At 41.7% G+C, this 23,555-nt stretch overlaps 4 protein-coding genes across 12 annotated transcripts in view; 1 reads left to right on the top strand and 3 right to left on the bottom strand.

Annotated features, from left to right (window-relative positions):
* Window positions 1-4,656, bottom strand: part of clip1b (CAP-GLY domain containing linker protein 1b) — a 38,639-nt gene extending 33,983 nt beyond the window's left edge. For 3 of the 4 annotated variants that reach the window (XM_028602494.1, XM_028602498.1, XM_028602495.1), the window contains exon 1: window positions 4,556-4,656. The gene's annotated coding sequence lies outside the window, so the exon portion shown is untranslated. Of the gene's footprint in view, window positions 1-4,017; window positions 4,048-4,555 lie in introns of all 4 variants that reach the window. The other variant, XM_028602497.1, reaches the window with a different exon arrangement.
* A 731-nt stretch (window positions 4,657-5,387) lies between these two features.
* On the bottom strand, window positions 5,388-7,085 carry hcar1-2 (hydroxycarboxylic acid receptor 1-2). The gene has a single exon (XM_028601241.1). The coding sequence runs from the start codon at window positions 6,753-6,755 to the stop codon at window positions 5,766-5,768; it is 990 nt and encodes a 329-aa protein (XP_028457042.1). The 5' UTR covers window positions 6,756-7,085; the 3' UTR covers window positions 5,388-5,765.
* A 105-nt stretch (window positions 7,086-7,190) lies between these two features.
* Window positions 7,191-16,023, bottom strand: denr (density-regulated protein). 6 transcript variants are annotated; one of them, XM_028601245.1, is made up of 8 exons: window positions 15,860-16,023; window positions 14,655-14,767; window positions 13,533-13,552; window positions 13,113-13,197; window positions 9,864-9,950; window positions 8,839-8,955; window positions 8,602-8,741; window positions 7,191-7,509 (listed from the first exon to the last, which is right to left on the bottom strand). In XM_028601245.1, the coding sequence occupies exons 2-8, from the start codon at window positions 14,755-14,757 to the stop codon at window positions 7,465-7,467; spliced, it is 597 nt and encodes a 198-aa protein (XP_028457046.1). In that variant the 5' UTR covers window positions 14,758-14,767; window positions 15,860-16,023; the 3' UTR covers window positions 7,191-7,464. The 6 variants fall into 6 exon arrangements, with proteins under 6 accessions (XP_028457046.1, XP_028457043.1, XP_028457048.1 ...); XM_028601242.1 differs by lacking the exon at window positions 15,860-16,023 and adding an exon at window positions 15,691-15,850; XM_028601247.1 differs by lacking the exon at window positions 15,860-16,023 and adding an exon at window positions 15,691-15,850 and having other exon boundaries at window positions 9,864-9,941.
* A 250-nt stretch (window positions 16,024-16,273) lies between these two features.
* Window positions 16,274-23,458, top strand: ccdc62 (coiled-coil domain containing 62). The gene is made up of 13 exons (XM_028601307.1): window positions 16,274-16,739; window positions 16,854-16,894; window positions 16,992-17,135; window positions 17,380-17,572; window positions 17,794-17,960; window positions 18,911-19,012; window positions 19,128-19,299; window positions 19,872-19,973; window positions 20,651-20,739; window positions 21,250-21,350; window positions 22,067-22,226; window positions 22,780-22,983; window positions 23,105-23,458. The coding sequence occupies exons 1-13, from the start codon at window positions 16,673-16,675 to the stop codon at window positions 23,162-23,164; spliced, it is 1,602 nt and encodes a 533-aa protein (XP_028457108.1). The 5' UTR covers window positions 16,274-16,672; the 3' UTR covers window positions 23,165-23,458.
* The last annotated feature ends 97 nt before the right edge of the window (window positions 23,459-23,555 follow it).

Raw genomic sequence — 23,555 nt, 5'->3', positions numbered from 1 at the left:
ACCTCTCTGTGGGGAAGGAGCCGGAACTGGTGCGGGAGGTGGAGCGCTACCGGTTAGATCTGGTGGGGCTTACCTCACGCACAGTCTTGGTTCTGGAACCATACTCCTGGATAGGGGTGGACTCTTTTCTTCTCCGGAGTTGCCCAGGGTGTGAGGCGCCGGGCGGGTGTGGGGATACTCACAAGCCCCGGCTGGCGCCCGCTGTGTTGGAGTTTACCCGGTGGACGAGAGGGTCGCCTCCCCACGCCTGCGGGTTGTGGGGAAAACTCTGACTGTTGTTTGTGCATATGCACCAAACAGGAGTTCGGAGTATTCAGCCTTCTTGAGACCTTGACTGGAGTCCTGCATGGGGCTCCAGTGGGGGACTCCATTGTTCTGCTGGGGGACTTCAACGCACACGTGGGCAATGATGGAGACACCTGAGAGGCGTGATTGGGAGGAACGGCCTCCCTGATCTAAACCAGAGTGGGTGTTTGTTGTTGGACTTCTGTGCTAGTCATGGATTGTCTATACTTGAACACCATGTTCGAACATAGGGATGCTCATAAGTGTACCTGGTACCAGAGCACCCTAGGCCAAGGTCAATGATCGATTTCATAATCGTTTCATCTGATCTGAGGCCGTATGTTTTGGACACTCGGGTGAAGAGAGGGGCAGAGCTGTCAACCGATCACCATCTGGTGATGAGTTGGGTCAGAGGGTGGGGAAGACTCTGGACAGACCTGGTAAGCCCAAACGTGTAGTGCGGGTAAATTGGGAACGTCTGGAGGAGGCCCCTGTCCAACAGACTTTCAACTCACACCTCCCGGCGGAGCTTTTCGTGCATCCCTGTGGAGGCTGGGGGCATTGAACCCGAGTGGACAATGTTCAAAGTTTCCATTGCTGAAGCTGCGGCGAGGAGCTGTGGTCTTAGGGTCTTAGGTGCCTCAAGGGGCGGTAACCCACGAACACCGTGGTGGACACCGGTGGTCAGGGAAGCCGTCCGACTGAAGAAGGAGTCTTTCCGGGATATGTTATCCCGGAGGACTCGGAGGCAGTTGCAGGGTACCGAAGGGCCCGAAGGGCTGCAGCCTCTGCCGTGAAAGAGGCAAAGCAGCGGGTGTGGGAGAAGTTTGGAGAAGACATGGAGAAGGACTTTCGGTCGGCACCAAAGTGCTTCTGGAAAACTGTTCGCCACCTCAGGAGGGGAAGCGGGGAACCATCCAAGCTGTGTACAGTAAGGATGGGACACTGTTGACCTCAACTGAGGAGGTAATAGGACGGTGGAAGGAGCACTTTGAGGAACTCCTGAATCCGACTAATACGCCCTCTATGTTAGAGGCAGAGCTGGAGGATAATGGGGGATTGTCGTCGATTTCCCAGGCGGAAGTCACTGATGTAGTCAAACAACTACACAGTGGCAAAGCCCCGGGATTGATGAGATCCGTCCAGAAATGCTCAAGGCTCTGGGTGTGGAGGGGCTGTCCTGGTTGACACGCCTTTTCAACATTGCGTGGAAGTCTGGGACGGTGCCAAAGGAGTGGCAGACTGGGGTGGTGGTTCCCCTTTTTAAAAAGGGGGACCAGAGGGTGTGTGCCAATTATAGGGGTATCACACTTCTCAGCCTCCCTGGTAAAGTCTACTCCAAGGTGCTGGAAAGGAGGGTTCGGCCGATAGTCGAACCTCGGGTTGAGGAGGAACAATGCGGATTCCGTCCTGGTCGTGGAACAACGGACCAGCTCTTCACTCGCAAGGATCCTGGAGGGAGCCTGGGAGTATGCCCAACCGGGTCTACATGTGTTTTGTGGATTTGGAGAAGGCGTATGACCGGGTCCCCCGGGAGATACTGTGGGAGGTTCTGCGGGAGTATGGGGTGAGGGGTCTCTTCTCAGGGCCATCCAATCTCTGTACAACCAAAGCGAGAGCTGTGTCCGGGTTCTCGGTAGTAAGTCGGACTCGTTTCAGGTGAGGGTTGGCCTCCGCCAGGGCTGCGCTTTGTCACCAATCCTGTTTGTAGTATTTATGGACAGGATATCGAGGCGTAGTCGGGGTGGGGAGGGGTTGCAGTTTGGTGGGCTGGGGATCTCATCGCTGCTCTTTGCAGATGATGTGGTCCTGATGGCATCATCGGCCTGCGACCTTCAGCACTCACTGGATCGGTTCGCAACCGAGTGTGAAGCGGTTGGGATGAGGATCAGCACCTCTAAATCTGAGGCCATGGTTCTCAGCAGGAAACCGATGGAATGCCTTCTCCAGGTAGGGAATGAGTCCTTACCCCAAGTGAAGGAGTTCAAGTACCTTGGGGTTGTGTTCGCGAGTGAGGGGACAATGGAGCGGGAGATTGGTCGGAGAATCGGGCGCAGCGGGTGCGGTATTGCATTCAATCTATCGCACCGTTAGGACGAAAAGAGAGCTTAGCCAGAAGGCAAAGCTCTCGATCTACCGGTCAGTTTTCGTTCCTACCCTCACCTATGGTCATGAAGGCTGGGTCATGACCGAAAAGAACGAGATCCAGGGTACAAGCGGCTGAAATGGGTTTCCTCAGGAGGGTGGCTGGCGTCTCCCTTAGAGATAGGGTGAGAAGCTCAGTCATCCGTGAGGAGCTCGGAGTAGAGCCGCTGCTCCTTTGCGTCGAAAGGAGCCAGTTGAGGTGGTTCGGGCATCTGGTAAGGATGCCCCCTGGGCGCCTCCCTAGGGAGGTGTTCCAGGCACGTCCAGCTGGGAGGAGGCCTCGGGGAAGACCCAGGACTAGGTGGAGGGATTATATCTCCAACCTGGCCTGGGGCGCCTCGGGATCCCCAGTCGGAGCTGGTTAATGTTGCTCGGGAAAGGGAAGTTTGGGGTCCCCTGCTGGAACTGCTCCCCCCGCGACCCGACACCGGATAAGCGGACGAAGATGGATGGATGGATGGATGGATAACGATGGCTCAATTCCATCAAGTGTCCCAGTAAGATATTTCAGTGAGTCAGCATGAACAATACCAGGGTCTCTCCTAAGTGGAATGCAGCCATCATTAATAGTTTAATACCAGGGTCTCTCCTAAGTGGAATGCAGCCATCATTAATGGTTTAATACCAGGGTCTCTCCTAAGTGGAATGCAGCCATCAGTAATGGTTTAATACCAGGACCTCTCCTAAGTGGAATGCAGCCATCAGTAATGGTTTAATACCAGGGTCTCTTCCTAAGTGGAATGCAGCCATCAGTAATGGTTTAATACCAGGGTCTCTTCCTAAGTGGAATGCAGCCATCAGTAATGGTTTAATACCAGGGTCTCTTCCTAAGTGGAATGCAGCCATCAGTAATGGTTTTGAATACACCTGTGCTTTCCTACTGTTACATGTCAACATGTCTGCCGTGAAAAAGGTCTATAATGTATGTAGTTGGTCCCCAGTGGACTTCTTTAGCAAGTTTTGTCTTTAATTATCTTATCTAGTTTATTTCAACATTTTAGACACACATATGGGAACACATTTTTTTTATTGAAAAAAGTGGCATTTTCTTAAGGGAGGATCCCTAAACCACCCATATCAAATATGTGCACCTATGTCTTCCACAAGCTGAGGGAAAACACTGGAACCAGTTATGCTATTTTTTATTCCTCGTTAAAATCTAGTGCTTACACGACGGGCTTACATCTACAAACATATGATTTCTGTAGATTCAACTACCCAACAGCATATATAGGCGTTAAAAATTAGATGTAACATTAATGCAGCAGTAATATTAATCGAGAAAGATCATATATTAGTAAAACACCAACAGGGAATACAGACCTTTAAGGTTTTGAATGGAGTACTTCTACTTGTAGTGGAGTATGTTCAGTGTGGTTTTAGTTAACGATCTGAATACTTCTTCCACCACTGACGGTGTTTCAGGTATTTTTGAAAATCACCATCAAATAAAAACATGAGATATGAATTTGTCTAACTGCATATTTTTTTGCACCGAACAGTTAACGGTAGCACAGAAGCAGGGGTATGTTTCACTCCCATGCAAAGAGCAGGTAACATGAGAGGTCTTGTCTGCTGAAACATTACCTCAACACTCCTCCCTCCGCCCAGCCGGTGCTGCCAGACCAAAATAAAAAGCACACCGAGAGCTGTCAAATCCCGTCCCATCTGTGGGAGCATCTCAGTCTACCACTTCTTTGTCTTTAAGTCTTATGCAGTCAGATATATCAACCATAACATGTATAAATCGCTGCTGATGCATGGTTACATGGCCTATGTTGTTTGTGTCTGGGATGGGCTCATTCTACTTGCTGCATCTCTGGAGCTAGGAGTAACTTAGGCGTCAACACTTTTTTTTCTAAATATCCTAGCTAAGTTAAATTATTTCATTTTCAAAACGGCAGGATACTTTAATCAAACATGTTATAGGACAGCTTAAACTTATTCCTTGATGTCATAGCTTTGGCCCCTCTTGGAATGCGCTCCAACTGCCAAAGCTATACGCTAGCTTCAGATTAGCATAAAACATTTACTGGGGTTGAGGTAAAAACTAACGCCCTACAAAGGTGATATTAAAGCTAAATAAAAGCAGACAGGTGTGTAAAAAGTTGCCGTGGAAGCTTACTTGGTCTCTGTTGATGAATTGAGTCTCAGTAAAGGATGCCGTGGGTGGGTGCTGCGTATCTTTACACCGTTACATGTTTTTCCAGCCCAGCCCCAGCCTGACGTCACCTTGGCAACTAATGCTGCCTTCATGGACCAATCGGTAAACTCGATCATCCGAGTGCCATATTTTAAAATACGATTTATCGACTCGGAAAAGACACAACCACAAAAGGAAAATTGCACAGTTACATATGATTTATGTAGGTTATTATAATGCTATATGTTTTTATTGCAAACAAACTTTGACAGGATACAAGACTGGAAATGTGCGGAAATATATGCACATAGAATGACAAGACAGAAAATATTAAAAATGCACTGTTCTTACCACAGAAATAAAAAGGATTAATTTAAATGAATTTGTTTTTTCACATTGTTGAAATTCCCTGTATGCTCGTAATCCACATGGACTCAGGTATGACATAACACTTTTCAGTAAGCGTATGGTTTGCTGTTAATTGACAGTTTGACGACAGCACTTAAGTATTCTAATCTTTCCTCGGGCTGTTTAACTAATTTTTACTGTAAATATTGTTTTACTGGGTGGCAGAAACTCAGTGTTTGCTGTTCACAGTGGATGGGATTGACAGTTGAAAGTATTATATTAACTACCATACCAAGAAAAAGTGGATATCCGGTAACACTTGAAGGTAGCTACATAAGAGTGACATGACCCTGTCATGAACGTGTCATAAACATTAGAAACAAGTCAAACTTTTATGACATAACGCTTCTTTTAGGAAGTGTCATTCGGTTTTTGTCATGACAAGTTAGGGTTACTGTGTCATGACAGTGTCATGTCACTCTTATGTAGATACCTTCAACTACAGCGTTACCGCATATACACACACAAAACATCACATATTCAACAAGCATTTGCAGTGCATATTTGACATGGTCACCTTGCAATTTAAGATGTTTTTATCTCCAGTCAATTGTTTATGATTACCCTCACAGGGGTTTCTGTAATACAAATACACAGCACTAAACTCCTTTTAGGTGGGTACTTTTGATATTCAAAATCACAGCAAAATGTCTATCCTACATTTTACTTTTTGTTATAAACTAGGATAATAGTAATTCTATCAGTAGCCAGGCCTCTAACATGCACTATGCATTCATTTGAGTATCCCTGCAATGTTAGAAAGGGAACACAATAGCACCTGGCTTCAATCCTTTCTCCCATCAATGGTGGAAATGTCACTCTCAGGTGAATTCGTCTGAGCTTTGTTGCCGCTCCTTCGCAGCAGCTTATTCAGGAGCTTGTCGAAAGTGCCAGTGAAGGCAGGGCTCGAGAAATAATAGACAAGAGGGTTGAGGACGCTGTTGAAGTAGGTGAAACACACTGTAGTGTAGAATGCAAAGTTGGCCTCTTGGAAGTATATGCATTCGTTATACCATACCTTGAGGATCAAGACAGCTACGCGTGACATAGTGCTGGGTAAGAAGCAGATAATAAAAATCAAAGCCACAGCCAAGACAAACTGAACGGCCCGTTTGATTTTCCCCTGTTTGTCCACGGTCCGGTTTCTCAGCTGCCACGTGATTCTGAAGGTGCAGAAAGCGACAATTGCAGAGGGCAGGAAAAACTGGGTCATGTAGAAAGTATTGTGCCAAGTGAAGAGAGGACTTACGCCCATGCAGATGTTGAAACTCTCACACTGTGTGTTGTTGTTACTGTAATAGAAGTGCTCGCTGGCAAGAAGATATCCAGTGGCAAGAAAAATCAGAACCCAGAGACCAAGGGAGACCCAGAGAGCGTAGCGGATACCCATTCGGTTGATCCGGTTCAGCGGGTGGACAATCTTTAAGTAGCGGTCAACAGCCACGGCGGTGAGGAAAAAGATCCCTGCGGCGCGGTTGGCCGCCAGCAGAAAAAGCAGGATACGACACGGGACGTCACCGTGCAGCCAGTTCTTCCCGCGCCTGTAGTAGTCGGCCCTGAAAGGTAGGCAGAACATCACGATGGAGTCGGCGACAGCCAGGTGAGCGAGGTACACGGAGTTGGGCTTCCACGTGTCCATGTGAAAGGCAAACATCCACAGGGCGACGATGTTTCCCATCAGTCCGAACATGAACTCCAAGATCAGTATTGGCGGCAAAACTTGGTCGAGCATGGGAGCCTCGAAGGCGCAGCAGTCTGAGGAAGTGATATTCATGTTTTGAATGGTCAGTGGAGCACAACAACCAACCTGCTGCTCTATACAGTGTCAACACAGATATGCTGTAGCAGGTGGCGTCTTTACAAGGGAATCGTGTTTCCACTTATGCAAACGATTCTTGGGCAAAACATGCAAAATCCCCGATGACACTGTGTGTTATCTGTGTGGAAGTGGTATTGACCCAGAGGAGCACGGAAACAACTGTAAATGTTATCAGTCTGGGGAGCCTGGCTTCATTATAAAACTATTATGCAGGGGAGCATGTTTACTCAAGGGGATGGAATGGGATGGCTGAAAAACAAGTAACCTGCGGCCATTTAAGTGACTCAGATAAAGCAGGTGACTTCAACCTTACAATCCTTTTTAATGTTTTTTGGAAAAATAGACACACACATTGAAAGAAGAAAAAGGAAAAACTTGGAAAGAAGAGTGTAGAGGCGAAGGAGACTGAAATTTATTAGCCTACAGTTTTTGCTAGAGTGAAGAACATTTTGGGAGGGATTCACGTCATACCACACCTTTGGCAAACGAGAGAAAGCAGCTATTAAAAAAAAAAAAAAAAAAGCCAAGTGAGTGGCCGAGTCCGCAGCTTTTTATGAACAGTAAATAAAATAGGTATAAAATGACTTAATGTGTACATTTGGCCAGGTTGTTGTTGTTGTTGTTACAGGTCACATCCATTTCAGTAAAAGTGCATATTTGGTCTTCACTTCTTGACTTCACCCAGATCATCAATGCTGTCATCGTCCACCTACAACCGACAGACACAGAGACGGAATATAATCATTGTGTCTGGTTTGTGATTTCGGTCACATTTTTTGAATGGCAAACAAATTAATTATGGTCGTTTATCATTGAACAAGTTTTAACAATACTGTAACTGTATCTAGTTCCTTCTCTGTGCCATAGAGCTCCATTGTTGTCCAGAAACTATAAAAAACTATTTCCTCATTACCATGAACACGCACGCACACACACACACACACACACACACACACACACACACACACACACACACACACACACACACACACACACACACACACACACACACACACACACACACACACACACACACACACACACACACACACGTGTTTTGTCCACAACAAAAGCACTATATCCTCCTGTTTGAGTAACGTTTGCTAAAATGCAGTGACCAGCTGTTGAGGAAATTACTAGGCCACTTCTAAAAATGAAACTATACATTTGTGACCCATTTTTAAAGTTTTACATCTTCAGTAGGATCCAATAGGTTTTGGGGCTGAGAGCCACAGACTGGGTGTGAATAATGTTTTTTGGTCTTTTTTTGGAATTTGTTGACAATAAGAAGAATATATTGAATCCCAGACTCATCACTTAGTGTTTGGGACCCTTATTAGTGAAGGGCTCTTCCCCAGTTGCTTTTTTAGAACCATCAGCAACAGTTTATCAAAACAACAAAATAGGATACAAAAAACATAAAATACACACACACACACACACACACACACACACACACACACACACACACACACACACACACACACACACACACACACACACACACACACACACACACACACACACACACACACACACACACACACACACACACACACACCAGGATACATCGGTTGCATTGAGATGGTTTCTTCTCAGTTATCCGGACAAATCCCTTCTCTCCTACTGCCAACTAGCTCATATTTTTAACAACACTGTGCAGGTACAGAGAGGTTCAAACTCTGTGCAAAAGTCCAAATTAAAACCCAGTAAGTTGAGGGCAAAAGAGAAACGGGTACATAAACAAACAAAGAGAAACCCTTGAAGACACATATTTATCTACACATTTCAGACAGCTCACCTCAGGCCACTTCTCTTGAATGACGTCGATTATGTCATCTGTAAAATCTCCCTGAATGATGATTTCATCCTCTGCTGTAACCGAGGCACCACAAGAGAATTTCTGGGCGAAGAATCGCTGAGCCTCTTTAAGTTCAATGTCTGCAAGAGTCATTACAGAAGTTATGTTAAGAATAAAGCCTTAGGAGAAAGAGAATGGAGCAATGTTAAAAATAAGAAAACACTAAAAGACTCTTACCAAATGTTGCCATGCCACACACCCTTGTGACATATTTTTTCTTGGCTCGGGGGATTTTTGCTATCGTGACTTTCTGAGGCAGAGTCTTCTTTTTCTGTTTGATCAGGCCTTTTCCACCTTAAAAAAAACAAAATAACAAAATAAACCAGATTAAAGTCTTTCAAATCTATTATAGCGTTAATCCATCTAAATTTGGGATGTTGCTATAATCATGAAAAAGAGTTGCACCAAACACAATTAACCAACACAGCTACATCTTAAAATACAGACAGCGGTAAAGTTATAATTCTAAGGATTTTAATTAAATCAAACGGTTTTGGAAAACTATAATATTTAAACTGCCTTCACACGCACAAAACAGAAAACAATGCATGCAGAGGTCACCAAATCTACCAGGACTTACATTTTAGGGAATAAAATTTAAACTAGGCAGGTTAACCATTTAAAACTCATTTGCTTTGACACATAGAAATAAATGTAGAACTAACAGTATAATACCCTATTATAGGCCTAATAAAGTTGATTCTGAAAAAAAGAAAAAAAAAGAAAGTCGGTCACTACCAGATGTGAGTCGTGTGCAGATTTGAGTTGTGCATGCTCAGATTTAAAACCGTTTACGGCATAACACCAAGGGATCTGGCAAAGGTTTTTAGCTATCTATGATTGTTTGATTGCTAATGTTAGCTTAAAACGCCATTCAAGTGGCAGCCTTTGTTGTGTTCGATTGCTGACTTGTAGCCATCAGTGAACGAACTGTGTTATGTAGGTCCATTTTTTAAAATTGTATTGACATTATAGAAGTCTCTTTTTAGCAGGTTCTTGTCAGCTACTTCAGCTTCTAATCTAGAACTGACATCAGAGATCATGCCGTGAAAACGTGATGCCTTACGCTTAATAATAAGTAACTGCTATGTAATGTACCCATCTCATTATTCTGTGGCTAACAGCAAATCGCCATTGTCGCAAAGTGACGCATGCGCAACTCACATCTGCACTTGACTGACATCGGGGTAGTGACAACATACCTCTCCTCTGTTTCTTTTTCTCCTCCTCGCCTGCAGGGGGAGCTTCTCCAGTGCCGAGCTCCTGGCTGGGTGCATCTGCTGCCGGGCCAGTAGTTCAGAAGGACAACAGGAAAACATTAAAACCAATCCTGCAACGGAGCTTCTTACCTTTTGGATGACTGTTATAAACGCAAAGCTGGATCTGTTTAGTAACAGAGTAGTCTAGCTGCTAACCAACGTGTCCATAACAGGGTTTTTTTTCAACTTTGACGTCATTACAGACCTCTGGACCTGAATTATGAAGTCATTTCTCACTCTGGATACACTGTAGTGAAACTTTCACAAGTAAACTTCAAAGACTCTGCTCTCAAAATACACATTTCCAAATTTGTGTTTAATATACATGTTTTCTCCTTTCACAGATTTAAGACTTCCCAGTGAGTCTCCTTTATATATATTTATATATACGTGGCTATTTTACACTGTGATTTGTGCTGAACATGAAAATATAGCACTCTTTGATGAAGCTGGTACAGTCCAACTAAATCACTGTAGATATGCAAATGATACAAAGTTCAAGCAATATATAAACGTTCTTTCTTCACACAAGCACAATCAAATATTAGAATATTTTTAGCCTGCATGTAGGTCCGTCATTACAAACTCAAGCTGTGCAGCCAAACATTGTTCAAATCCACAGTTTCCCCAATCACACCAAATACAGTACAGGCCAAAAGTTTGGACACACCTTCTCATTCAATGCATTTTCTTTATTTTCAGGACTATTTACATTGTAGATTCTCACTGAAGGATTCAAAACTATGAATGAACACATATGGAATTATGTACTTAACAAAAAAGTGTGAAATAACTGAAAACATGTCTTATATTTTAGATTCTTCAAAGTAGCCACCCTTTGCTTTTTTGATAGCTCTGCAAACCCTTGGTGTTCTCTCATTGACTATGTTTACATGCAGCCATAACCCGTTCAAAACCGGAATATTAGCAATAACCCGGTCGCGCACGGCCATGTAAACACCGGCAAAAACCCTAATATGCTCATATTCCAGTTTTTAAAAACCCGAATATGCTACCTGGGTTACCCCTTTTCTAACCCGACATTTTGGTCATGTAAACGCGTATCGGCATATCCCCATCAAAAGGAACATTGATTTGTGTTCTGCGCATGTTCTATTCGCAAGGAATCTTGGTCTTTTGAGTAGAGGAACTTCTTGTATGCACCAGAAAACATAGTTGTTATTATAATAATAATAATAATAATAATAATAATAATAATAATAATAAATATATATATATATATATATATATATATATATATATATATATATATATGTCAATGCAGAAAACCTGCACACAGTATACCAGAAGTAAACAAGAAGTAGAGGTAAACATGGCGAGACGCAGCAGAGCATCACACTTTTGGAGCGAGGAGGAAACCAATTTCTTTATTAGTGTGGTGAAAACCATGAATATAATGTCTTTTGTTGACGGCAGAAAGTACAGAGATAGAGATTTATAAGAAGGTGACCGAAAAGTTATTGCGTCTTAAGGTTGTCCGTAGGTCCAGACATCATTACTTTAACAAATGAAGGTCAGTCAGTCCGGAAAATTGCGAAAACTTTGAACGTGTCCCCAAGTGCAGTCGCAAAAACCATCAAGTGCTACAACGAAACGGTCTCACATGAGGACCTCCCCAGGAAAGGAAGACCAAGAGTCACCTCTGCTGCTGAGGATAAGTTCATCTGAGTCACCAGCCTAAGAAATCGCAAGTTAACAGCAGCTCAGATTAGAGACCAGATGAATGCCACACAGAGTTCTAGCAGCAGACCCATCTCTAGAACTGTTAAGAGGAGACTGCACGAATCAGGCCTTCATGGTCAAGTAGCTGCTAGGAAACCACTGCTAAGGAGAAGCAACAAGCAGAAGAGATTTGTTTGGGCCAAGAAACACAAGGAATGGACATTAGACCAGTGGAAATCTGTGCTTTGGTCTGATGAGTCCAAATTTGAGATCTTTGGTTCCAACCGCCGTGTCTTTGTGCGACGCAGAAAAGGTGAACGGATGGATTCTACATGCCTGGTTCCCACCGTGAAGCATGGAGGAGGAGGTGTGATGGTGCTTTGCTGGTGACACTGTTGGGGATTTATTCAAAATTGAAGGCGTACTGAACCAGTATGGCTACCACAGCATCCTGCAGCGACATGCCATCCCATCCGGTTTGCGTTTAGTTGGACCATCATTTATTTTTCAACAGGACAATTACCCCAAACACACCTCCAGGCTGTGTAAGGGCTATTTGACCAAGAAGGAGAGTGATGGAGTGCTGCGCCAGATGACCTGGCCTCCACAGTCACCGGACCACCTGAACCCAATCGAGATGGTTTGGGGTGAGCTGGACCGCGGAGTGAAGGCAAAAGGGCCAACAAGTGCTAAGCATCTCTGGAAACTCCTTCAAGACTGTTGGAAAACCATTTCGGGTTACTTCCTCTTGAAGCTCATCAAGAGAATGCCAAGAGTGTGCAAAGCAGTAATCAGAGCAAAGGGTGGCTACTTTGAAGAAACTACAATATAAGACATGTTTTCAGTTATTTCACACTTTTTTGTTAAGTACATAATTCCACATGTGTTCATTGTTTTGATGCCTTCAGTGAGAATCTACAATGCAAATAGTCAAAGTAAAGGAAACGCATTGAATGAGACGGTGTGTGCAAACGTTTGGCCTGTACTGTATGTCTGGTTGAATTTTAGGAAAATGTTTCTAGCATGCAAATATCTATTCGATGGAATCAAACATAGAAGTGTTGCATTTAAAATGTTATTCTGTGTAAGAGTCATATAGCTTCAATGAAGAACTGGACCAAGATGATATAGAGTATAAATGCATGATATGGACAGAAAATGTGGAATAAGATTATTTTTCAACATGTTGGTCACTTAAGGGGTAAAGGGAAATACCCAATTATGGGTACATCAATAAAAAGTGACAATGTGACTTTTGGAAAATGTACACTAAAAACAATTGTAACAGAGAAAACATTAGTGGATATGATGACTTAACAAACAGAAGCTTGCATAGTCCATTTCAATTCCATCAGATATTTGTGTAAATTGAAGTTACACAAACATATGCCCCACCACAATATTACAACATCCACAAACTCCACACTATAACTATACTTTATAAATCTATATTGCCTAGCTATAATCTTGGGTCACAAATAATTAGAGTACATGTTTGATGGCACTCACCTACAGTCATCCTGGCAAATACATCTGGGAAGTTCTTCTCAAGCCAAACCCTACATTTGGCTGGCTCAGGCATGTACTCACAGTACTGTAGACACAACAGTGAAGATTCAATTATACCTTAAAAAACAGCTTAAATATACTCTACAGTTTTACTAGACACAATAGGCACGTACATCAGACAGCTTTGTTGCCCTTGTTTTTAGATCTATGTCTATTTCTATCTTCCTGTAAATTGTTCTGTGTATAAGTACATTGAGAGCAACATTAAACCAGACTAAAATTCATAGTGTGAACACATACTTGGCTGCCCAATAAAGCTGATTCTGATATCTCAAACAAGAGTGCTTTAGTTAACTGGGTCCTTCTTTTTTGATAATCATTGTTAATGATTGTTGATGATCAATTGTTAATCAAACTTACCTCAGTAGGCAGAGAGCACACTGCAAAGAAACAAAAAAATTTACATCGTCACATTTTGAAAAGGCACCAACATACATCTTGTTAAGATAATATAAGCCGTAATTGATCCCCAGAGAGGAAATGTAGGTGTTGCAGCCGTACAAAGACAGAAAGAAGTACAAATAAAGAACCAAAAAAATATATTATAATAAGTGGTATATACAACTAGAATAAGTTATAAGAGTTTAAAGTTAAGTTTATAAGAATAAAAAATAAAGTATACAGGAGCAATTAAAGACAAAGTAAAGTATCAATGGTGTGGTTAATAGCAGCAAGTCAGAAAGTCTTGTATATAGGTAAACAGCATACATCACAATAATATATAATGTGATTTATGGCTGGGCAATATATATTGTCCAAAAAATATGAAAATGTTGTTTGTTTGTTTGTTTGTTTATATATATATATATATATATATATATATATATATTATACACAGTTTTTATTGTCGATTGCAATGTTGAATAACCAGCAGCCAAAACATAAAACTTTACGATCTTGATCCTTGCACATGTTAATTTTGCACTCAAGTTCTTAATTTAGTGAGAAAATACTCAGGACTTTTCCATTGTCAAGTACTTAATTCACACAGGAGTATACAAAGATAGTCTTTTCCATGTCGTTATTTAGTTCAGATGTAGTTTAGGATTAATTTTAAGGTTCTTGTTCTGACTTATAGAGCCTTGCCTGGTCAGGCACCTGTGAACGTCTCTGAGCTGCTCCATCCTAACCTCACCAGTAGGTCACTTAGGTCTTCTGACCAGAGATTACTGGTTGTCCCTCGCACTCGACAAAAAACAAAAGAGGACCGTGTTTTTGAAGTGGTGGCTCCAACACTGTGGAACGCCCTTCCTTTTGACATACGATCTGTGGTCTTTGTTGACGCTTTCAAAAAGCAGCTGTAGTCTTTTTATGGAATTAGCAGCAGAAAGCACTATGTAAACTCGCTTTTTAATCGTGAGATATAAAGTATTACTATTATAATGTAGTAAGACAGTTTAACATTATTAAGATAATATAGAGTGATATAGTACAGTGTAGAATAGTACGGGAAGATGCCAAACCAAGTAAAATATACTGTACCTCCACAGTAAAGTACTTTCAGTGGGTAATTTGAGTTAGAGCCCACTGTCCTATGTTCTGGTCTGCTTTCCAAAGAACCAGATTCCATCTCAGTAGTAGCCATCACAAATTATCTGGATAAAAGACACAAATGGACAAAAATATTAATTACACAGGGTCCATATAGTTTGTTGTAAAAGATACCACAAATAACTTCAGAATAGAAGTTGTGATGTAATAATAAAATGTCTTCGGACTTCTTATTATCAGACTCTACTGTAGGCATGAGTGAACAAGGCTCCTGCCAATATTTCATCATGCTAGCCTGCCCAAACAACACAGATCAGTTACATGAATAGCAGCTAGCTAGCTAACATCATGACACATGTGAACTGAAAGAGATCACAGGTCGGTCTCACGGTGTGCTAATTTAATGCACAACAGTAGCATAGCATTTGATAGTTAGCTTGATAGCATCGGAGAAGTCAGCAGAAGAACTAGCTTTAGCTGGCTAACACATGCGGCTGTTTTATTATATACACTTAGCTTAGCTACAACACTTGTTGTAATGTCTACATATGAATATCCCGGTTGTCGTGGACATTGTATATTGTTATACCACGTAGACAACTGTACCTTGCTGTAAAAAATACCCCTGAATTTAGTTTCAGTGTATTCATTCATCAGGTAACATGTACCGTTTACGAGTATTTCTTTCCCAGGATGGCGAAGGAATGGCCCGCCCTACTCTGCTTCTGATTGGCTTACCTTGACATTCTTACCCTTACCGTAACCAACCCCACTCCTCCTGCCTCAATGTAACCAACCCAACCAGAGCAGGCAACGAGTACTAGCCAATCAGAGGGGGAATAGTTCGGGACATGACTTCGGCATCCTAGGAAAAAAAAATGTGGGCTTACCTCACCCAGCTGTCACCGTTAGCACCTCAGTTTACTGGGGCTTTAGCTTAGCATGCTAGCTAAATAAGCTAACGCACCGCTAACTGAACGCTACTGAATAAACTGAATAAAGATAGAACAAATGTCGAATTACATACCCTGCGAAATATATTCTTAAAACTGATGTGTTTTAAGTAAATCCGCTCGCATTATTAACGTTAGTTTGACTTTTAGAAAATCATTCTTATTGAATAAGGTTTAGTTGGCGTACTTTGAGCACGCCTAGTAGCGCTTCTTGTTTTAGTTGTTGAAGCGGCAGATACGCACCGGTTATGTGAAACATCGCTTCCTGGTGGTCGGAGGACGAAAGCACAACACTAACCAGTTAGGGTTTTACCAAATGTCCAAAATCAAAGAATCATAAACGATATGATAATCCATGGAGAAAAAAATAATCTGTAACTGACAGCATTTTTAACAGCATATTGTATCCTTCCTTGTCGGAGTGAAGGAACCTTATAAAGTTTCCTTGGTCTGAGTATTTTAAGGTTGAGTTGAGAGACTTGAGATAAGAAATTAATTAGTCTAATTAATTGTGTCATGTTTCTATTTTTAGGGACCCTCATCATACCTTTAGTTTCATAATTTTACTTTTAAATTTAAGTAAAAATATTTTTTGGGGAAACTGCCGGATGTACGTTGGCGTGACGTAATCGTCCATTCCTTGTTTTCCCACTTCACTCTCCCTTACGTTCATACGTTCACTCTACATTCAAAAGTTAGCTAAACCATATGTCAATGAGCTAAACTCTCCTATAAACTAATGCTAGCTAGCTAGCTGTGTCAGTGTTTTAGAGAAACTTTTATTGTCAGCTAACGACATTTGAATTACTTTTAGAGCGTTTTGCTAAATTACATAAGGTGTTTAGCCTATTCTGCTGAGTTAACGTTAACTTTAGCAGTTAACATTACTAACAGTTAGTCGAACTAACGTTAACTTTAGCTAACGTTAGCTGACTGGCATGCCCCCCAATAGATGTCCACAACAACAAGCTACATACAATAGCAATGAAGGTAACATAACACAGGTGGTTGCTGGAGATAAAACACGAAGGAATTGTGTGTAACTGTTAGGATGTGATGGACAAAGGAAAAGGACTGTCCCCTTCAAATGGAAGAGCCTTAGCAAGTTTCCCCTGGTCAAATGGTAAACATTCACATCATCATTGTCTTTACCAACAACAACCCAATTACATTAATTTGTTTGAAATGTATAAGGGAAGGTTTCAACCATCAAACATCCACTTTGACTTTGTTTCAGATACTTCAGCTGAGCTCTGGCACAGCACTCCAGTTAAAAAGGTCAGTGACATTTATGTAAAATCCACACATACGATGAATGCATTCATATTGTCTGATTGTAATGTATTGTATTGTGTCTATATATGCCACTTTTCAGAATACTGGTATTGCTTCACTGGATGCTAGCCAACCCTCTGTCATAAGCAGCTTCAAGATGGACAGCACAGCCCAACGGTGGGCCAGAAGTACACCTCCCCTCCCAGCAGACGACCTGTGCCCCCCCAGCTCACAGGACACCAAGGTGAGATCAAATTTGGCCTCTGCCCAGGAGCTCCGGTTTTATTGTTTATAATGTAGCTTGTGCATTATTTCCCACACACATTGAGTTCATTTGTGATGAGTTCATGCGCAGGCTCCACCATATCTGAGACCTGTCAGCGTTAAAACAAAACAGAGCAGTGCATTCACAAAACAACTTTCAGGAACTATTATAGGCCATGTTATGGGGAAAGCTTTATGTGTCTTTTCTTTGTGCTTTCCAAAAGTGTCCTGTGAACGATCCGAGTGGCTCCACCATCCAGAAGCAGAGGAAGGAGCTCCAGCTGCTGATGGCTGAGCTGAAGGACAGGGACAGGGAGCTCAACACTATGGCTGCCTCCCATCATAAGCAGCTTCACGCCTGGGAACAAGATCGCCACAGGGTGCTTACCTTGGAGCAGAGGTGTGCCCGTTTGGATGGTGAGGACACAGAGATGTTCCCTGATTTGATACAGATCCAGTCCGTCACTATTTCTTGCTTCCACGTTTTACCATAAAAATAGCTAAATATGCTGAATGATGAATCGTTAATAGATGTTGATTTGCTTGTGTTTGTCGTTTGATCAATGTCCATTACAGTTATTCTTCTGTGATTGTTTTAGCTCCAGTCTATGACTGATTATTTAATTATTTTTGTGCAGATGAGTTGCAGAAGCGTAACGAGGTGATCAGAGTCCTGACTAAACGTGTGTGGGTGGTGGAAACCAGGGAGGAGGAGGTCCAGAAGGAGCTCAGCGTAGCCCAACAGCAGCTCTGTGAGCTCGAACAGAAACAGCACAACATCAGCCAACAATGTCAAGACTTTGAGGTACACAGTCATACACATTTGTATTTTTTATATAACAATATTGCTTACATGTTGTGGAAATAAGGCAGAAGAATAGCACCAGGACAGCTCACTGTGGTTATAGTTGGTGTTTTCTTGGTGATAGTTAAAGGATAAGGTTAATTATATTCTATATTTTTTTTTTATAATATATCAGACTTTGATACACACAGAACACTTGTTTTTTAAAACAATATCTTTTATAAGATTTTTATAAGATTTTTACACAGATGATAATAATTTGATAATGATTAATCAAAATTGAAAAGAAAAACAAAAGCCACACGAAATTTGCTGGTGTTACAGTATATTGTCTTTTCATGGGATTTGTTGACAATACGAATTGCAATTATGCTGGAAGCAAAGGCTTGTAATATGTATCTTTTGTATGCAGGAGGATAAGAATTAATTATTATGTATAATGTTTGCTATAAGTGTATTGCTTAATTAATTAATTCTTCTCATACTCAGTAGAAAACAGCCTTGGAAAGCAGGACTTAGTATGTCTGTTTTTATGTTGAAGTGGCTGTTGTGTCTAGGGTTGGGTATCGTTTGGATTTTTACGATGCCTTTTAAAATGATTCAGATTCCTAAACCGATTCTTGAAAAACTGAAAAATGATATCAAAGATGTAATATGTTTACTAGCAATCACATGCAGCGAATGGTTAACATGCTTTTACATCCGTTTTGGTGAGCCCAGAGGGGAAAATATGGCATTTTAAAAGTAGCTCTACATTTACGGTAGCTAGCTAACGGTAGACTACAGAGAAAGTGTGATATTTTTACGTCCATTTTGGAGCGACAGAGGGAAAATATTTCAGTCGACAAATTAAGTAGAACCGAAATGAGGAACCAAATTTGTGTTCCTATCCGGTCCGATTCCTACTGGTTGCATAGGTTTTGGTAACCAACCCTAGTTGTGTCTCTTAGGAGAAGAACCAAAGTCTCAACTCCACGGTCATGGCTCTGTCCACTCAAGTCGGCTCTCTGCAGGTCAGGGAGGAAGAACTGAGCTCCATGCTCAAACTCAAGGTACACTAGACTTTTATTCCTCTGTAACTTCCATAATAGCATGATAGTTTTGTATCTTTTATGGGTTTACTGATATTCTGCTAGTTGGTGATCAATGTTCCTCCCCCATCATCAGGACAAAGACGTGATGGAGGCCTCTGGTCATTTAGTCAACCTCACAGGGCGCCTACAAGACCTGGAGACATCGCTGACAGAGAGTCGCTCGCGAGAAAGCAAACTCCTGAGAGACTCGGAGGAAAATAAACGTCGCTACAGAGAGGCCAGGCATGAGATCACACACCTTAAAGGTACATAAGTAAAACTGAAGTTCCTTACATACAGGACATAGTGTGTTTGGCTTAAAAAGAATCAACCATCTTAAAACTCTCTATAGTCGTCCTGCTGATTTTTTCCCCCCTCAGTGTCAGCATGGAATAGGTTAACCTAAACATGCAGACATCAGTGTGCTCCAAACAAAGTGCTTGTCCAGTCTTTGGATTATATAGACAGTAAGGAGATGACAAGAAAACCCCCTGAGCTGTAGGGTCGTCCCTGCTCTTTTTTCATTCTTCACACAACTGTACCCTTCATTTTTAGTGTGTGCAAACAATGCTTTTGTGGAGACACTGACAGTAAAGGTGCACCGGTATCCCCATTTGAGTAACAGTGTGTTTTGCTTACAAAGAATCAACCATCTTAAAACTCTCTTTAGTCACCCTGCTGAATTTGCTGAATTTTTTTTTCCCCCCCTCAGTGTAAGCATGCAGTTAAGACCTCAGTATGCCATTTTTTAATTTTCTGTTGATTGACTAATTCTTAAGCTTCCGATCATTTCAGCCATGCATGTCTTTCTCTCTCCTGTGTCACGCTGTGGTTTTAGAGGAGCTGCAGCAGCAGGTAACACAGAGCAGCACTCAGAGAGAGGAGATCATCCGTCTCAAACAGGAGCTCCAGCTGCTCCGTAGAGATCTGGCGTTGTCAGGTACATTCATCTGCAGCGCACCAAGTCCATCCTCTTTCTATCAGGGTTTCTAAACTATTTATTTAACTCAAATATTATTAGGACATATTGTCATTTTCAGTGTTTGGATTTGATTTATTCATTTTATGTATTTATTTCTTAAGAATTTTAGTTATTTTACCAACTTTATCCTTTTAGACTGTATGTGTTTTGTGATCCTTGATTATTCTCTACATATATTATTAAATTCATTATACGTGTTTTGTAACCTCTATGTTTAATATCCTACGTCGTGCTGCTATCTGGGCTCAGTGGGGCCCTTTGCTGGTGAAGTAAAGTTACAGACCCACTGCAAAAATCAACACACCAGGTTTTGGTGACGGCAAACATGACATAAAATGTATCCACATAAAAGCTGCTCATCATTTAAATCATACTCTTTAGCTAAGAATTAATTTCACTATCAATGAATCAGTTACTTTTCTGATTCATTATTTAGTAGAGAAAACGGTAAAAATCAGCACTCCTTACGTTTTGAGAAGCTGAAAACAGAATTTCTGGCATTTTTTTATTATTAAAGTAAGAGTCACACGATTAAATTGATTATTAGACTGTCAGGCAGACTAATAATACATCTCCCAGCCTGAAAAACAAACGTTCCTGCTGAGGTAATTGCAGCATTTGATGTTTGTCCCCAGGGGAGGGAGACTGCTGGAGAGATGAGCTGCTGGATCTGGCTCGCTCCAAACAGGAACGCACCATGTCAGAGCTCCGCTGCCTACGACAGGTACAACAGTGTCTGATTTGAATAATACCTCACAGAGGGATTTAAAAAAAGTCATATCCATTTCCCTCAGCTTCACAGGATAGCTAGAAAAATACTTTTGTTGTTAGATCACATCTTAGGGAATACATCTTTCCTCGTTCCTGTTGCTCACACTGTTGTCGACGTCAGAAGCGCCTTTCAGGTTTGACAGCATACCTCAGTGCTGCTGCAGTCTCTTTGCTCTGGCTCTGGGTCAAAGTCATGTCTATTACTTGTCCACACAATACAGGCGAGAAATTGTGTGCTGTCACGTGTTGTTATTAAATCACAATTAGCTTTTTTTCTTCACTTAGATACTTTTTATTGATCCCCAGAGCAGGTGGAGGGCAGGTGCTTTACAGGTCACATTACAAAATATAACTGCCGTTTCACTGTGACTTTAGGCGTTGGATAGGTTGTATCTGATGGTCTGAAATGTAAATAAATACATAAATGATAAGACGTGGTGTTTTTCTGTGTGTGGTTTTACAGGTGTGTGAGAATCAGCGGAATGACCTGCAGCTCCTGCAGTTGAACCTGGAAAGTGCACGTGAAACCCTGCAAGAGAAGACCGGTCAGGGGTTACCTGGCAGGTAAAAGTTGATTAGTTCATGTTTCGTAGCTCTAGAGAAGCTGCAGTGTTTGAGTCGATGACCATGGCGGGGACAGAAGGAAGAGAAACCGAGAAACGCTTTTCTCTGAAACCAGCACTTTCTAATCTGATTCAACTTTATGATATTTATCTTAATACTTCAAAGTTAAAGGCAGTAACCTTTCCTTTACAATCATGTTCAGGTGTTTTTGTGGCTGACAGGACTGGAATTCATGGATTAGACTCTTATTTTCTCTCTCTTATTTATTTTCTTGATTAATCGTTTGATCTAGAAAATAATGACAAATGATTTTTTAAACAGTGATCACAGTTAACCTGCATTAATTAAAGTTAAACAATAGATGGAAACATATATCCCAACATATAGATGTTACATTTTTTTTATTTTCTACTAGATCAAATGATTAATCAAGTAAAGAATCGGCAGATTAACTGGTAATGAAATGTATCGTTAGTTTCAGCCATACAAAATATTGTACACAGAAATATTAGAAGAGGCAGGAGCCAGCTCTTTTTTAAAGCCTTAATCCAGTGCAGCCATGCAGCTAGAGGTGCATCGTAAGAAAGAGGTAAGATATTACATTGATGAAGACCCGTATCAAGCTGTAATGTAGCACACGCACTCTTAGTTCATAATCTATTCAATTTGATATTGAATAGGGAGGATTAGTGTGAATGATTTTGTTTGTTTCTCAGTCAGGAGGAGTTCAGATGTGTCTGTCTGGACAGCCGGTCACCTTCATCGCTCAGAGTGAAGAACTCAAGACCATCACATGACGCTGCCTCTCCACCCGCAGCCAATCAGCAAGCCCCGGCCAACTGTGACCTGGGAGTCTTCTCTGCACACTCGATTGATGTAGGACGGAAACGATGCCTCATATTTCACTACAGGAAATGAATACACTTAGAGACAAGTGCTTGTCACGAAAAAATATCATCACACAATTTATATCGACAGGAAAAGTTGTAATGGTGTACATTTTAAAACAAAGAAATATGCTTATTCAGTTTCTTGCCGAGTTAGATAAGACGATTGATACTAAAGTCTGTACATTTTTTACGCTAAAGCCAGCAGCCAGTTAGCTTAGCTTAGCATAAAGACTAGAAACAGGGGAACTGCTAGCCTGTCCAAAGGTAACAAAACCCAACTACCAGCTCCTTTTTTTTTTTCTGGGTTTTGTATTTATTAAACAACCAAGATGTGACAGCGTTAATTACTGAGGTTTTTAAAATGCTGGAACATGAAGTTTTTGTTTTTTTACCGACAGAGCAAGGCTAGCTGTTTCTCCCTCTTTATGCTAAGCTAACCAGTTGCTAAGTGATATCAAACTTCTCATTTCAAACCAAAAAACAAACAAATAAGTGTGTTTCCCAAATTGTCTTAAAGCCATCCCCCCCTCTCTGACCAGGGTGATGATCCTCTGTCCAGCTGTTCCCTGCAGCAGCTGTTGGATGAGTCCAGACTGCTCATCCGCAGCTCGAGACCCCACAGCTCTGTACACCGTAACAGTGTCCCTCCTATGAGCTGTGGGGCCACTGACCCCATTTACTCCAATAAGTGCCAGACATCCCACCAGCAGCACCTTCTCCACCCAACCACCCCGACATACGAGGTACAGGAGTTTCATGATGCTGCACCTCTCAACCTCTCCTCTCCTTTTGTATTCATGGGGTGTGACACTCGTTTGGGTGTGTTAAGACATAACAGCTTTATTTTTTTTTTTTCTCCAACAGGCCGGTGATACTCCACCCAAAGCCTGCCCTCGACACCAGCCAGCCATGTGGACGGTTTGACATTCACTGAAGCACATATTTTTATTTTTAGTGGAAACTTCTGGATTTACCAAAGTGGCTCCATGTGTGCTAAACTTTTAAGTGGAGTCTATTTTCAAAATCAGTGTTCCTACAGAACTTGAACCTGGATGCACACAGGTACAAGGTTGAACTGCCTCCCAGGGAGATGATGAAGTGATAAAATTCCATTCATAACATGAATTTGTCACTCTGTATACCCTGAATCTGGTTTTTAATTTGGTGCCAAAGCATTACTCTGCATCATTTCTTTTTTTTTTGGGGGTGGGGGGGATTCTTACATACATACATACATACATGTGTGTTATTTTAATGCCCTGTTTCAGATTTTTAAAGGCTGCATTGTGTGAAGTGGGAGAGATGTGAAACCTGT

Source organism: Perca flavescens, chromosome 16 (genome assembly GCF_004354835.1).
Source record: "Perca flavescens isolate YP-PL-M2 chromosome 16, PFLA_1.0, whole genome shotgun sequence".
Classification (NCBI taxonomy): Eukaryota; Metazoa; Chordata; class Actinopteri; order Perciformes; family Percidae; genus Perca; species Perca flavescens.
Note: the sequence above shows the minus strand (reverse complement) of the source record. Positions and strands in the feature narration are given on the sequence as shown.